The sequence below is a fragment of the Salmo salar genome, chromosome 24, assembly GCF_965601325.2.
Source record: "Salmo salar chromosome 24, fSalSal1, whole genome shotgun sequence".
Lineage (NCBI taxonomy): Eukaryota > Metazoa > Chordata > Actinopteri > Salmoniformes > Salmonidae > Salmo > Salmo salar.
In genome coordinates this window covers 5,607,677-5,622,381 of record NC_138314.1, presented here as the reverse complement: position 1 = coordinate 5,622,381, position 14,705 = coordinate 5,607,677, and the positions used below count along the sequence as shown (strand labels likewise).

General features: G+C 41.2%; 1 protein-coding gene across 1 annotated transcript in view; it reads left to right on the top strand.

Annotated features, from left to right (window-relative positions):
* The first annotated feature begins 967 nt into the window (after positions 1–967).
* The window catches only part of col27a1b (collagen, type XXVII, alpha 1b), a 156,443-nt gene continuing 142,705 nt past the window's right edge, over positions 968–14,705 (top strand). Inside the window, exons 1-2 of the mRNA XM_014171199.3 lie at positions 968–1,469; positions 12,265–12,335. Coding sequence (XP_014026674.2) covers positions 1,417–1,469; positions 12,265–12,335 — 124 coding nt within the window. The 5' untranslated portion in view covers positions 968–1,416. The remainder of the gene's footprint in view (positions 1,470–12,264; positions 12,336–14,705) is intronic.

The following is a 14,705-nucleotide window of genomic DNA, read 5'->3' as shown; positions in this document are numbered from 1 at the left end:
TTACATTTCCCCTAATGTAAATGTACATTTGTTGTGTTGGAGAGAAGTGAAACACCAAGGTGGCACCAGGCACCTTGCCCCAGACAAAACAAGTGTGCTGGGTAAACAAACAATCAGCCATGCAGCTGCCTACAGTCTAGACCTGTCACCTGGCCCATAAATAACTGGACAGCTGAAGGCTACTCTTACCTACCCAGAGACAAGGCCAACCTCGACTCAGGGGTAGACGTAACATAGTAAATCCAACACTCACTTAGTATGATAGGTATGGTATGTATTAATTTGTGCATGTCCATCATCCATTTCATATGATATGTATTACAATTTGTATGATGTTATGAATTGAAATTCGTACAAATTGTTACAATTTGCAAAACATATGATATGTTACGAATTCGAATTTGTTGTCGCTAATGTTAGCTAGGTGGCTAATGCTAACGTTAGCTATGCTACGGGTTAGGAGTTAAGGTTAGGGTTAAGAGTTAGGTTCAAGGGTTAAGGTTCAGGGGAAGGTTAGCTAACACAGTAGTTGCAAAGTAGTTCAAAAGCAGTAAGTAGTCGCAAGGTTGCTAATTAGCTAAAATGCTAAAGTTGTCCGTGATGAGATTCAAACACACAACTTTTGGGTTGCAAGTTGTATGCCCAACCAACCATCCTACTTTCGTTTTTGCCTTATTAAGTACCCAACAGTCTTGTGTAACCATCCCAAACATAATATACTAATTTGCGTGTAATGGATTTACGTTTACTATGTTAAGTCTAGTCTATGAGACCAGGCTGACAAGACTGATTCTGATGAAGTCAGAGGTCTAGGTCATGTATGGCACTAAATTAAATCTGCATACATGGTCTACTTACTAAGGAAAAGTGCAATTTTAGAAGGTTTTGCTTTTCAAGCAAGACACACCTTCCAATGAAATGTCTCTTCTTCTTTACACCATTCATGTGTGTTACATTTGTTTCCTCCTTCAATATCAGCTGAGGCGAAAGGAGGTGTTTCTCTGAGTCTCGAGCAGAGAATTCCCTCACTCACTCACTCCACGATATCTTGTATATTAGAAACGTCGGCGTACAAGGCGGTCGCCATACATTCATTCCACCGTGCTCGTATGAGTGTGTAAGAGACTGTACTTCTCCCCACAGACAATTTACCTGGAGTCGGTTCTTTCGCGCGGAAAAGTAACACTCCGATGGAGCTCTGTAGGTCGAAGTTTGTTCTATGTAAAGAACTCCTGAAGGTAGATAACGGAACGACATTGAGAAAGGAGGAAGACACGTTATTGATCTCTTATTACCGGTGCTTTTTTGGTTCCCTTTAGAAGTTTTAAGGATCACATGCAATGGAAATGATTTGCGTATGTCTCCTGTCACTCTGGACCGTTGTAAAAACTCTTAAGAAAGAATGAAGTAACCGCTATGGAGCCTGACAATGCCCTGTACTCCAAACTCAAAACAGCTGGAGTCGGGGGGTGAGTACAAATTATCCAAACAAAACAGCTCTCCCCTTCATCTCTTATCTATCAGATTGATCACGATTTAACTCACTTCTGAACATCAGTGCAGCTGTTTTAACTCCAATGTGTTTCCATACATTCCAGAAGAAATGCATGTTTACTTTCTTGAGAGCACGCAAGAACTCAAAGTGGGAATTATGTCTGGGTCAATGAATGAATGATCCCTATTATGTGATCCCAATGTGTGGGCTAATCTTTTTCCTTACTATTTTCATTTTGGATTTCTCAGCTATGACATAAACACGTTATTTGTCTGAACTAAAAGCCTATATTTTAGAGTATGGGTTCCAAAACATTTTTTACTGAAGCCCCCCTTCCAGCATTGGGGATCTATATTTCTGTGGGCACAAGCACTGTTCATGACACAAACTGTTCACACCCCTCATGTTGGCAGAGAGAACATTTTGCAATTCTACATATTTCATCATGGGGTGCGGAGAACATTTAGCAGTTTTAAAGCAATTTTTTGTAGCAATTCTATACATTTTGTCATGTCTAATGTGTATTCATGTGATATTTGAGTGACTCAAATATTACAAAAAAATCTAGCCGACATGGGCTAGTTGATCTGGACATTTCTGACAGGTTATAAATAGCTCTCTAAGGCAGGGTTTCCCAAACTCAATCCTGGTGCTGATTCAAATAACCAACTCGCCATCAAACTTGGTTCTGGGGACCCAGAACCGAGTTTGGGAAACCCTGCTCTAAGGAATGCACTGACTGGCATGACAAGAGGAAAGCTGGTGATGCACTACCCAATTTTGAAAATGCATCCTACTATTACAACTTTGAAGAGTCAGTTGAAAGTTCCTTAAAAAAAAAATACTGTTGAAGAAAAGCCCTTTTAATAAAGCCATAATAACATTTGTCATGTGTCCTAGGCTACTGTTGAGGAGAGGCATTTTTAGGATTTCCACACATGGGGAACATTTGTTAGCAGGGTCTGAAAAAAATGGGCCTTTTAAAAACGAACTTCATTTACTTGATAAAAGACATTAGCTGAATCTTATTTAATACCTCACAAATGACCGAAATGAGTGGCTACTCTGACACTGACAAACTGAGATCAATCTGGTCTTGAATTCAACAAACAATAGCCCAGGCCAATGAAGCGACAAAGAGATTGTACAATATTAGGAGTTAATATACAGTATATAACCCCTGGGAAAAAAACATACAGTTTGGAAATATATATATATATGCTATGTAGGCTACTAAATAAAATGTCCAGTGGCACGCTGAATCACCTAATGATGATGAATAAGCCATAGGCTTCTACTCACTGTGATGACCGATGCACACGTCTTGGCAATAGCCTATCTCAAGATGAGCTACTTTGAAAAACAGTGCTGCTGTTTGCAAACAATTGGGTTATTGATAAAAAATATATTTCTATTGGTTCACACGTCTTCTCTTTTCAGCAGTAGGCATTTCCAAACTGTATGTTTTTCCCCAGGGGTTAAGAGTTAGGTGTGTTAGGTGTTAGGTGTGTTTTGAATTTTGCAAAAGGCCAACAGACAGCCACAATCAACCATAGAAATATAATCCATAGATGGCAGTTCCTATTCAAGTCAGGACTAGCAGCCGTTGCTAGTGTACCCATGAGTTTAATAGTCAAATTGCCAGGATAAAAGGTTCCAAAACCCTCCTATGGATTGATTATATGTCTATTGCCACAACGCAACAAGTTGTATATTTGGCAAGCATGCTGGCCAAATTGCGGCCTTCCCGACTGTAGGCAACCGGTACCTGCCAAAATAAAGGAATGGGGTGCATTTTCCTGGCATGGTTTAGGTCCACTTGTAGAATCTATGCCAACTCGCATTGAAGCTGTTCTGGCAGCTGATGGTGGCCAAACACACTTTAAAAGCTCATTTATGCTTGATCCGAAAATGTGGTTGGAGGGTCCATATGGAGGGTGTGACACAATTGCGGAGCCTCCCGAGGCATGCAGAGGCCAAATTGAGCTCCGTACAGCATCACCGTATGCTTCCCAAATGTTGTAACAATGCGGAGGCCTCCGAATAGCTCTGCATTGACATGATTGGTTGATGGTAGGTGGGGGAGGGAGGTCCTGTATAAACACAAACTAACTTCCTTCACAACAGCTCTGCTCAACAGCTCTGCCCTGCTCCGCGAAGCGCAAGAAGTATGAATGCCCTGGCTACTGCAGAGGCTGTATCAGCGTAAATGCTGCACGGCCACTGCTGACGTCAGATTGACCATGCAGCGCCTTTCAGACACTATGTTGGTGTTTCCTTTATTTTGTCAGTTACCTACATGTGCTGGTGATAAAATGTAATCCACAGTAATTATGCTCTCTGGTATATTTTGACCATTGAGAACGGGTTCCTGTGGTTGTATAAAAAAAGAATGTGATTTATTTGATTTTATGTTTTGCCTCTTGGGCACCCTGTGGACTTGTGCCTTCCCCTGACTCAGTCAATTGTCCAGTCACATTTATTTATTATGCAGTTTATTTAAAACATTTTATTAATCAGTTACCCAATCAAGGCAGGGCTCCACAGTTACCCACGTGTGCCCCCTACCTCCTCTCCTCCCACATCTGATGATTAGCAGAGCAGCAGCAGGCTGTACACTCATTGAGAGCAGGCTCCTGAAACATCTTGTGGTTTTTTTCAACCTCTTGGGCCCACCACGGGACTGGGCCCAGGGGCTTTAGGCCCTGTAAGGCCCTGCATTAAACCGGCACTGCTTGCAGAAACATTGTTAGAGAAAAGTTGAATAGCCTGTGAAAAGTGTTCTGGATTCCAGTAGATCTGGTGGCTATATACTATCAATAATCATTATAGTTATTAACGATAGCGATAACACATTTTGGATTTCAGACTGTGCATTGCAATGTCTAAGTAAGGTACAACTTCCAATTCAAAACATTTTCTTTTGAAAGTGTAAGCATTCCCCTTTTATAAACTCTGCCAATGGACTTGAAGTTGCACTCTGCTGCTTATGCAGTTGTGCACTGCTGCCAAATGAATGCTGTGTTCGTGAGTTGTTGGGATGGTTTAGAGCAGGGATGGGAAACTTTGATGGCGATGGGGGCCACAAAAAATCTGAACTCATCTTAACGGGCCGAAGTTGCTTGTGGGTCTGCGTACCCATAAACACACACAGTGTGAGCAAAGCATTTTAGTGGCACCCCTCTTGACAGCAGAGAGACATTTTTTAAGTTTTAGAGTTCATTTTGTGCAATTACATTGTTTTTGCCATGGTGTGTAGGTAAAATGTTGCAGTTTTAAAGCAAGTTTGCTGCAATTCTACACATTTTGCCATGGGGCAGAGAGGAAAATCAGCTGTTTTACAACTCATTTCCTGCAATTCTACACATTTTGGTGGAGAGAAATGTTTGCAGTTTTTAATATGCTATCTGAGTGAAACTGACTAACAAAATCGATGTGGGCACCCCGGCCGGTAATTCGACCATGATAACAAGTTTAGATCGCTGACCGCTAAACTAATTTAGCAATTAGATGTTTTTTTGCTGACATTGGCTAAGTGACTGACATAACAAGAGAAAAACTGCTGATGCACAATCACATTTGTAAATTGCACCTTGTGTATTCTACAATTGTAACTTGCAACAGTAAATTGAGACTAGGGCTGTGCGGTGACCGTATTACCGCCACACCGGTGGTCACAAGTCATGAAGTTAGTCAAAGTCCACATGACTGTTTAGTCACAGTAATTAGGCATCTCCAAGCTCTGATGCTGCTGCTGGTCATTAGTAGCCTACCAAACTTGCTAACTGCCTCATACTCAGCATTCTATTGTCCCTCTAATCTCTCTGACATTAATGCAAATGTATCGAAAATCTAATCAAACACTTCATGAGAGCCCATGAGCTCATGTTGTGCAACATTTCTACAGGCTATGCAATTGCGGGAGAAAACAGAGTGATGGCCACTAATAAAAATAGGAGGAGCTCATCATCTTTCTATAGGCTAGGCCTACTATATTTATTTCTCATCTTTCCTAATATTAAGCACATTGCTTATATTTACAACAGAAGTATAGACTACCTGGCTGGCATGAAAGTAAACCACAGGGAAAAGCGTCCTCCATTCGCTTTTTAAGTGCATAGATGACATGTATTCTTTTCTCGTTGCCCCTGTTTCAATACAGGTGCAAATCAAAACAAATGTCACATATATTATTTAGTATATGTAAAGACAAGAATAAATCAAGATTAGTCTGATGGGTGACAATATTAGCCTATCACTTGAGAATGATATATTATCACTTGTGAATGATGCCCAGTATAAGAAACAATGCCTTTGTTTTGCGACTTGTTCAATCATAGTTGCACACCTCATGTAGCCTAGCCCATAGGCCTATATGTTTTAATAAGGTTTATATCTCAACTAAAGTTGCCAAATAACTTCTTAAAATGAAGCACATTAGTCTGCTTTACAAGGGGTGTAGAGCCTAACTGGCATATATAAGCAGAGTGTGAGTTCCACGTTTGGGGAAGATAATTTTACTATAAAATGCACCTTAATAATAAAAGTATTACATACATAATTGCATTCGCGGTCACTTTTGATAATGGTGTTTTCCACTAATGGAACATTCGCGCTTATAGCCTACTACCATGTGCATATTGCTGCGTTTATAATGTGAAGAAATAGCCTAATAGTTTATCAACATTTTAAGCTAAACGTTCTGATCTGTTGCGTCAGCCACATTGCATAAAAACGTTTTTGGGACGCTAGTGGTTGTATTAATTTGGGATCGCATTCCCACAACTGTCCCAGACTATGTTTGGAATATTTCTTTCTTTTACAGACTAGAATAGGTCGGCTTTTGTACTATGGGGGATAGTAGATTGACATAAGCTAGTGCTTTTACTGTTCGCTAGGTCTACTCATCTTGTTGGCTGACGAAAAGTAAATGTGGACAGTTCTTCCAATATCTTCAATATGCACCTCGGAATTGGATAAGGACACGCGCAGTTGCGTCCCGGATGTGTCTTGTAGTCTGTGACAAAGACCCAATCACGTGACGGAGAGCGGCGTGAGTGAGAGACACTTTAGATTGCGCAGCACACCCAGGGAGAAGGGCACAACGCAGTACTCCGGGTCGCAAAAGGCATGGCTTTTTTAGGGTGCATTTCAACCAGTAAGGGGATGCCATCGTGAAATTCGAGGCATTATCGAGTGCTTGTCAAATTGTGAATGAGAGACTATTTGAGTGTGTAGAGGCTGTGCAAAAAACAAAGCTGAGTTTATGCCTTTCAAGCGACTTTTTTCAAGTCATCATTAGAGTCTCATCATGCAGCTTTGCAATGTATAAAAATATAGCCCAACGTTTGTAGAACGACTAAAGAATAACTCTAAATTAAGGATATAGGAGTACCTATTTATTTGTTAACCGCTCAACACAGAATAGCCGCATGCGTGCACTCCCTCATCGTTTGGAGAAAATATGTATTTTATTCAGAATTGTTCAATTGTATTCTTCATACCATAAAATAATGCCACGGAATTATAAGCAAATCTTATCTGCTAAATGAACTAGTGTAGCCCACTGCCATTTGACATTGCCACATCAGGACCAAACATAAGGACAACTCAGAGTATGCTATTCTGTTCTTCTGAAATAGACTACATTTTCTTCATATCATGCTTCTTTAGACCTGTCTAAAATAAAAAATGAATTTATTGTGAAGGTGTAGGCTATATTACATGGATTTATTATTCTTTTTAAAATGGCTTGTATGCTATGTGTGAATCCAGGAGATGCTAAATGTGTTTATGTTAGTTAACGAAATTTCGTGACTGCCATAGCCCTATTTGAGACCCTGACTGAGTTCTTTAAAAAATCACAAAACAACGTATTCTTAAATCTCACTCTGCTGATTGGCTAGTTCAGTGAGTGGATGGGGGAATACACAATTCATCAATGCATCATAAGCTCAGCAAAAAATAGAATTTCCCTTTTTCAGGACCCTGTCTTTCAAAGATAATTCATAAAAATCCAAACAACAGATCTTCACAGATCTTCATTGTAAAGGGTTTAAATACTGTTTCCCATGCTTGTTCAATGAACCATAAACAATTAATAAACATGCACCTGTGGAATGGTCGTTAAGACACTAACAGCTTACAGAAGGTAGGCAATTAAGCTCACCGTTATGAAAACTTAGGACACTAAAGAGGCCTTTCTACTGACTCTGATAAACACAAAAAGAAAGATTCCCAGGGTCCCCTGAAGTGCCTTAGGCATGTTTCAAGGAGGCATGAGGACTGCAGATGTGGACAGGGCGTTAATGAATTGCAATGTCCGTACTGTGAGATGCCTAAGACAGCGCTACAGGGAGACAGGACGGACAGCTGATTGTCCTCAGAGTGGCAGACCACGTGTAACAATACCTGCATAGGATCGGTACATCTGTACATCACACCTGCAGGATGGCAACAACAACTGCCCGAGTTACACCAGGAACGCACAATCCCTCCATCAGTGCTCAGACTGTCCGCAATAGGCTGAGAGAGGCTGGACTGAGGGCTTGTAGGCCTGTTGTAAGGCAGGTCCTGACCAGACATCACCGGCAACAACGTCGCCTATGGGCACAAACCCACCGTCGCTGGATCAAACAGGACTGGCAAAAAGTGCTCTTCACTAACGAGTCGCAGTTTTGTCTCACCAGGGGAGATGGTCGAATTCGTGTTTATCGTCGAAGGAATGAGCGTTACACCGAGGGTTGTACTCTGGAGCGGGATCGATTTGGAGGGGGAGGGTCCGTCATGGTCTGGGGCGGTGTATCACAGCATCATCGGACTGAGCTTGTTGTCATTGCAGGCAATCTCAACGCTGTGTGTTCCAGGGAAGACATCCTCCTCCCTCATGTGGTACCCTTCCTGCAGGCTCATCATGACATGACTGTCCTGACAATGCCACCAGCCATACTGTTCGTTCTGTGCATGATTTCCTGCAAGACAGGAATGTCAGTGTTCTGCCATGGCCAGCGAAGAGCCCGGATCTCAATCCCATTGAGTACGTCTGGGACCTGTTGGATCGGAGTGCGAGGGCTCGGGCCATTCCCCACAGAAATGTCCGGGAACTTGAAGGTGCCTTGGTGGAAGAGTGGGGTAACATCTCACAGCAAGAACTGGCAAATCTGGTGCAGTCCATGAGGAGGAGATGCACTGCAGTACTTAATGCAGCTGGTGGCCACACCAGATACTGACTTTTGATTTTGACCCCCCCCTTTGTTCAGGGACACATTATTCAATTTCTGTTAGTCACATGTCTGTGGAACTTGATCAGTTTATGTCTCAGTTGTTGAATCTTGTTATGTTCATACAAATATTTACACATGTTAAGTTTGCTGAAAATAAACACAGTTGACAGTGAGAGGACGTTTCTTTTTTTGCTGAGTTTATTACATTCAAACTAGTTGTCATCACAACTCAGCAAACCTCGATGCCTTATATGCTTTTCTGCAAATATAAATGTTGAATGTTGTGTTAAAATATTGAATGAGGCAAAGGTGCAGAAAGCTGAGGATGTAGAAGTGACTATAGTAGTAGTAAGTGTAATAAGCCTGTGGTCACTTGGTGACTTTCTGCTGTTATTGGGCGCTGGAGTAGCACTCAGTGTCTCCCTGGCTGCCTGGCTGGAATCTCCAGGCCTGCAGGTCATTGAGAGGCCTCACTCTGTAAGAGGAAACCGCAGAAGTCAATGAGTTTTTCAGATAGTGGACAAGTAGCTGCGCCGTAACCACATACTGTAAAGCGTTCTCATCCAGCTCAAATACTCATTGCTGGTGAATACTGCATTGCTGGCGAAACCAAATACATGCATAACATGCACTTTTACACTTTGGTCTTGATGGATTCCAACACTTATCCAGGCTAACATCCAGACTGAAAACTACTTAGTGATATTCCCAGTCCATCATTGAGACTCATCCTTTGGCCACAACCACTTTCCGTATCTTAAGTTTGAAGTACGTAGTCATGGTGCTGAAAAACAAACTCACAGGATAATATAACCTCGTTATGTATGTCACGTCACTGTCTGACTCTGAACTGGAAGTGCTGACTGATGATTTAGTGTGCTGAGTTTCTTAGTGTTGATGTTTCCAGATGTTTGTCTCCCCTTGCCCTTGTAAATGAAGGACTTTTCCTAATTTTCCCCTTATCTTTGCCTACTTGATTTCTAAAAACCATTGGCGGGGGTAATGCAATTACAAGCCATTGGAGGCCTAAATCAGAGGTTGTGTCCCAAATGGACTTTTTCAAAATGTTCTTACATTACAGCCTTAATCTAAAATTGAGTAAATTGTTTTTTTGCCCTCATCCATCTACACACAATACCCTAAAAAGAGAAAGCAAAAACTAGTTTTTAGTATTTTTGCAAATGTATAAAAAAAAACTGAAATATCAAATTTGCATAAGTATTCAGACCATTTACCCAGTACTTTATTGAAGCACCTTTGGCAGTGATTACAGCCTCGAGTCTTCTTGGGTATGACGCTACAAGCTTGGCACACCTGTATTTGGGTAGTTTCTCCTATTCTTCTTTGCAAATCCTCTCAAGCTCTGTCAGGTTGGATGGGGAGCATCACTGTTTTCAGTTATGTAAGTTTCAGGTCTCTCCAGAGATGATCGATAGGGTTCAAATCTGGGCTCTGGCTGGGCCACTCAAGGACATTCAGAGACTTGTCCCGAAGCCACTCCTGCATTGTCTTTCCTGTGTGCTTAGGGTCGTTGTCCGGGTGGGAGGTGAACCTTCACTCCAGTCCTGAGGTCCCGAGGGCTCTGGAGCAGATTTTCATCAAGGATCTCTCTGTACTTTGCTCCGTTCATCTTACCCTTGAACCTGACTAGTCTCCCAGTCCCTGCCTCTGAAAAAAAAAACACAGCATGATGCTGCCACCACCATGCTTCACCGTAGGCATGGTGCCAGGTTTCCTCCAGACGTGACACTTGGCATTCAGGCCAAACAGTTCAATCTTGGTTTCATCAGACCAGAGAATCTTGTTTCTTATGGTCTGAGAGTCTTTTAGGTGCCTTTTGGCAAACTCCAAGTGGGCTGTCATGTGCCTTTTTCTGAGGAGTGGCTTCCATCTAACCATTCTACCATAAAGGCCTGATTGGTGGAGTGCTGTAGAGATGGTTCTCCTTCTGGAAGGTTCTCCCATCTCCACAGAGGAACTCTGGAGCTCTATTAGAGTGACCATCGGGTTCTTGGTCACCTCCCTGACTAAGGCCCTTCTCCCGCAATTCCTCAGTTTTCCCGGGAGGGTCTTGGTGCTTTCAAACATCTTCCATTTAAAAATGATGGAGGCCACTGTGTTCTTGAGGACCTGTGCCTCAACACAATCCTGTCTCGGAGCTCTACGTACAATTCCTTCGACCTCATGGCCTGGTTTTTGCTCTGACATGCAATTGCCAGCTGTGGGGCCAACAGGTAATGTCCAATCAACTGAATTTTCCACAGGTGGACTCCAATGAAGTTGTAGAAACTTTTCAAGGATGATCAATGGAAACATGATACACCTGAGCTCAATTTTGAGTCTGATAGTATAGGGTCTGAATACCTATGTAAATAAGGTATTTCTGTATTTTTTTAAATAAATGTGCAAAATGACAAAAAAAATGTTTTTGCTTTGTAATTATGGGGTATTGTGTCTAGATTGATGAGGAAAAAAGTTAATTTAATCAATTTTAGAGTAAGGTTATAACGTAACAAAATGTGAATAAAGTCAATGGATCTGAATACTTTCCGAATATAATGTAGTGCACTACTTCTGACCAGAGCCCTATGTGCTCTGATCAAAAGTATTGCACTATATAGGGAATATGGGCTCAGATGCAAAGCAGCCAGAGGGAGACTAAGTGGGAGCAGTACTCACCTAGCCCCCCCTGTGGGTCAGATTATCTGCCATGTGGATAGGACAGTGCCCGCCCCAGTGACTTGAACCAGCTGGATGGGCTTTGGGTAGAAGCAGTACTTCTGATGCTGGTGCTTCTGATGCTGGTGCCTCCATGGGTTACTATGCATGAGATTTGACCAAGAGCAATGACGTCATAAACCATGTATATACTACTTATAAACTAAGGATTAAATGAGTGCAGAAATTAATTTATAAACCTTCTACAAACCCTGTTATAACCTATACCCTATGGCAGTGGTGTAAAGTACCTAAGTAAAAATGAGTCGTTTTTTGGGGTATCTGTACTTTATATGACTATTTATATTTTTGACAACTTTTACTTTTACTCCACTACATTCCTAAAGAAAATAATGTACTTTGTATTCCTTACATTTTCCCTGATAACCAAAAGTACTCGCTACATTTTGAATGCTTAGCAGGACAGGACAATTGTCTAATTCACGCACTTATCAAGAGAACATCCCTGGTCATCCCTACTGCCTCTGATCTGGCAGACTCACTAAACACAATTGCTTCATTTGTAAATTGTGTCTGAGTGTTGAACTGTGACCCTGGCTATCCGTAAATTTAAAAAAAAGAAAATTGTGTCGTCTGGTTTCACATTTTAAATTATTTATACTTTTACCTTTGATACTTAAGTATATTTAAAACCAAAGACTTTTAGACTTTTACTCAAGTAGAATTTTACTTTGTGACTTTCACTTTTACTTGAGTCATTTTCTTTTAAGGTATCTTTACTTTTACTCAAGTATGAAAATTGAGTACTTTTTCCACCACTTCCCTATGGATGAGTGTGTGTAACCATATTCTCTCTCTACCCCACAGGAGAACTCTGATACTCTGGACTATTCTCTATTGTACCTGTTTCCTGGGGCTAGCTCAAGCACATCCTGAAGGTGAGGTTTCATTATTTCATTCTGAAGTAAGGATTCAGAAATCAAATCATGCATGTTTATTGAGTTTTAGTATAGCTGTACAGCAGAACATCGTTTTTGCATATTGTCAGTTTGAATTTGGTACAGCCTTGTAAAAACACACTTGGAAAGAGCTGGGGCCAAACGTGTATGATTTAATGTAAAGGGGTGAAATGTGGACTGTAAAATGTATCATAACCCAGCTGAAACAGCTTTACTTCATTCAATCCATCCAAACATAAGTCCTTAATCATTTAACGTGTTTTGTGAAGTTGTTTTAGGATGAACTGTGACGGGGTCTGTCTGTCTGTCTGTCTGTCTGTCTGTCTGTCTGTCTGCGTCTGTCTGTCTGTCTGTCTGTCTGTCTGTCTGTCTTGTCTAGTCTAGTCTAGTCTAGTCTAGTCTAGTCTAGAGGCTCAGCTGAAGCATGTTTATTCTGAGGGAGGTAACAACCCTATCTCCAACAGTAGTGGCTATCTCCTTTACCTCTTTCTGGTGTGGAAGTGTAGAGATTGTGGAGATAAAACACTCTCTGTTCTATTTCTATTGTGGGAGTGGGAGATATGTACTGAAGATTCTGCGGGAATTATACGGAATCTTCTGATATCCTTCCCTCTTCTGTCTCTGATGCAACGGCTGCATTTACTGTGGAACTCTGCCGAGATTTTCTAATAAAGGATGTTTGTGGAGATCTGGATGTAATAGGGTCAAACCTAGAGTTTTGGCATTCACTGTCCCCCTTCCTATAGCAGACTACTTACTCCTATTATGTTATTATATTTCATCATGTATCTTTTATGTGCACTTATTAGGTAAATAGCAGACTGTAAAATAATCTCTCAGAACCATTATACAGATAATTGTAAGCTACAGTATCATGGGATATTCTGCTGATGAAGTAAGTTTTTGTTCTTGTCTTCAAGTTCAGCTTCAGTTTGATGTCCTTTCCATGTGTAGGGGGGTCTGTCCAGTGATCATGCCCTCCCTGCCTCCCACTTGCCTGCACATAGAAATGTCACAAATGGCACCCTACTCCCTATATAGTGCACCACTAAGGGCCCTGGTCAAAAGTAGTGATTCAAATAGGGAATAGGGTGTCATTTGGGATGCTGCATAATATACAGCCCACCCCCTTCCTTCCCCCCTAACATGACTTATGGCTCAACAGCCTTTAAGAATCATAGCTGCAGTGTCTGTACTGTTCTGTATTTCCTCTCTATTGTAGCACTATAATTCAACTCAGTGTTTAGTTGACTGTTGCCCACATTTGTTTTGCATTAGTCAAGGGGAAGTTGTACTTTCACATCTGAAGCCATGTACTGTAGTCTTTATGTGGGTCACAAAGAGGATTAACCGTTTCAACCACCTTACTTCAACCTGGTGCAGAGAGTTAAACATTTTTTTGGGGGGGACAGATACAGAGATGGGGAGATTGATGAGAAAGAGATATCACAGAAAGTGAGTGGCATAAACAGCAATCAAACTACTTCCTCCAGGGACAATGTGTGGTGTAGGGGCGGCAGCGCTACCTCTAGACCAAGCTGCAGAACCAGGGGGTTCTTTTAATGCTGATCTAAGAAGTTTTAAACACCAGATTCAGCCTTTATTGGCCTCAAACAGCATGGTACAACCACTGTACCTGGTGGTAGCCAGATGGTTTATTACGGTACCATATTTCAGCTACCTTACTCCATGTTAGACAGAGATGAAGGAGAGATGATTTGTATAAAGCAATACACCATTTACTCTAGGTGAGCCATACACTGTTAAAAGTGTTTTGTAACACTACAACAAGTGACAACTGAGCTGCCACCAATGTTAAGGAGACGAAACCTTAACTTTGCTAGTTGTTAAAACACATCATCCTGAAATGTTCTGGAACATGACATGCTGTTGTAACACCACTTAATCAAGAGTTGTGCAATACCTTGCCAGAGACTGGGAAAGCTACTGGAAAATGTTGAAAACACTATTATGGCGTTTCAAATCCTGTCCAGTGCAGAATTATATCCCTTCTTCTGGAGTTTCCAAATACTGTAAATGGGAGTCCCTTCTCTTATTTTGTATTCCCTGCTCTTATATGGTGTGTCTTATATGGTGTGTGTTGATAAACTCCTCATTGGTAACACCAAAAGGTCAAATGTTAAGTATTATTCTCAAATAAAAGACACCAGAAAAGATAGCTTTATAAAAATAGAAATTAATGAGATTGTCCAGGATAATAATTAAAGTACATAGTACTTTTTCAAGACCTGATTTTAAAGCATCAAATTTTTTTCTTTGCAAATTATCCAATGACAACAAAACATTAACAGGTCTTTCACATGGTATATTGATAAAGTAAGACAGTTC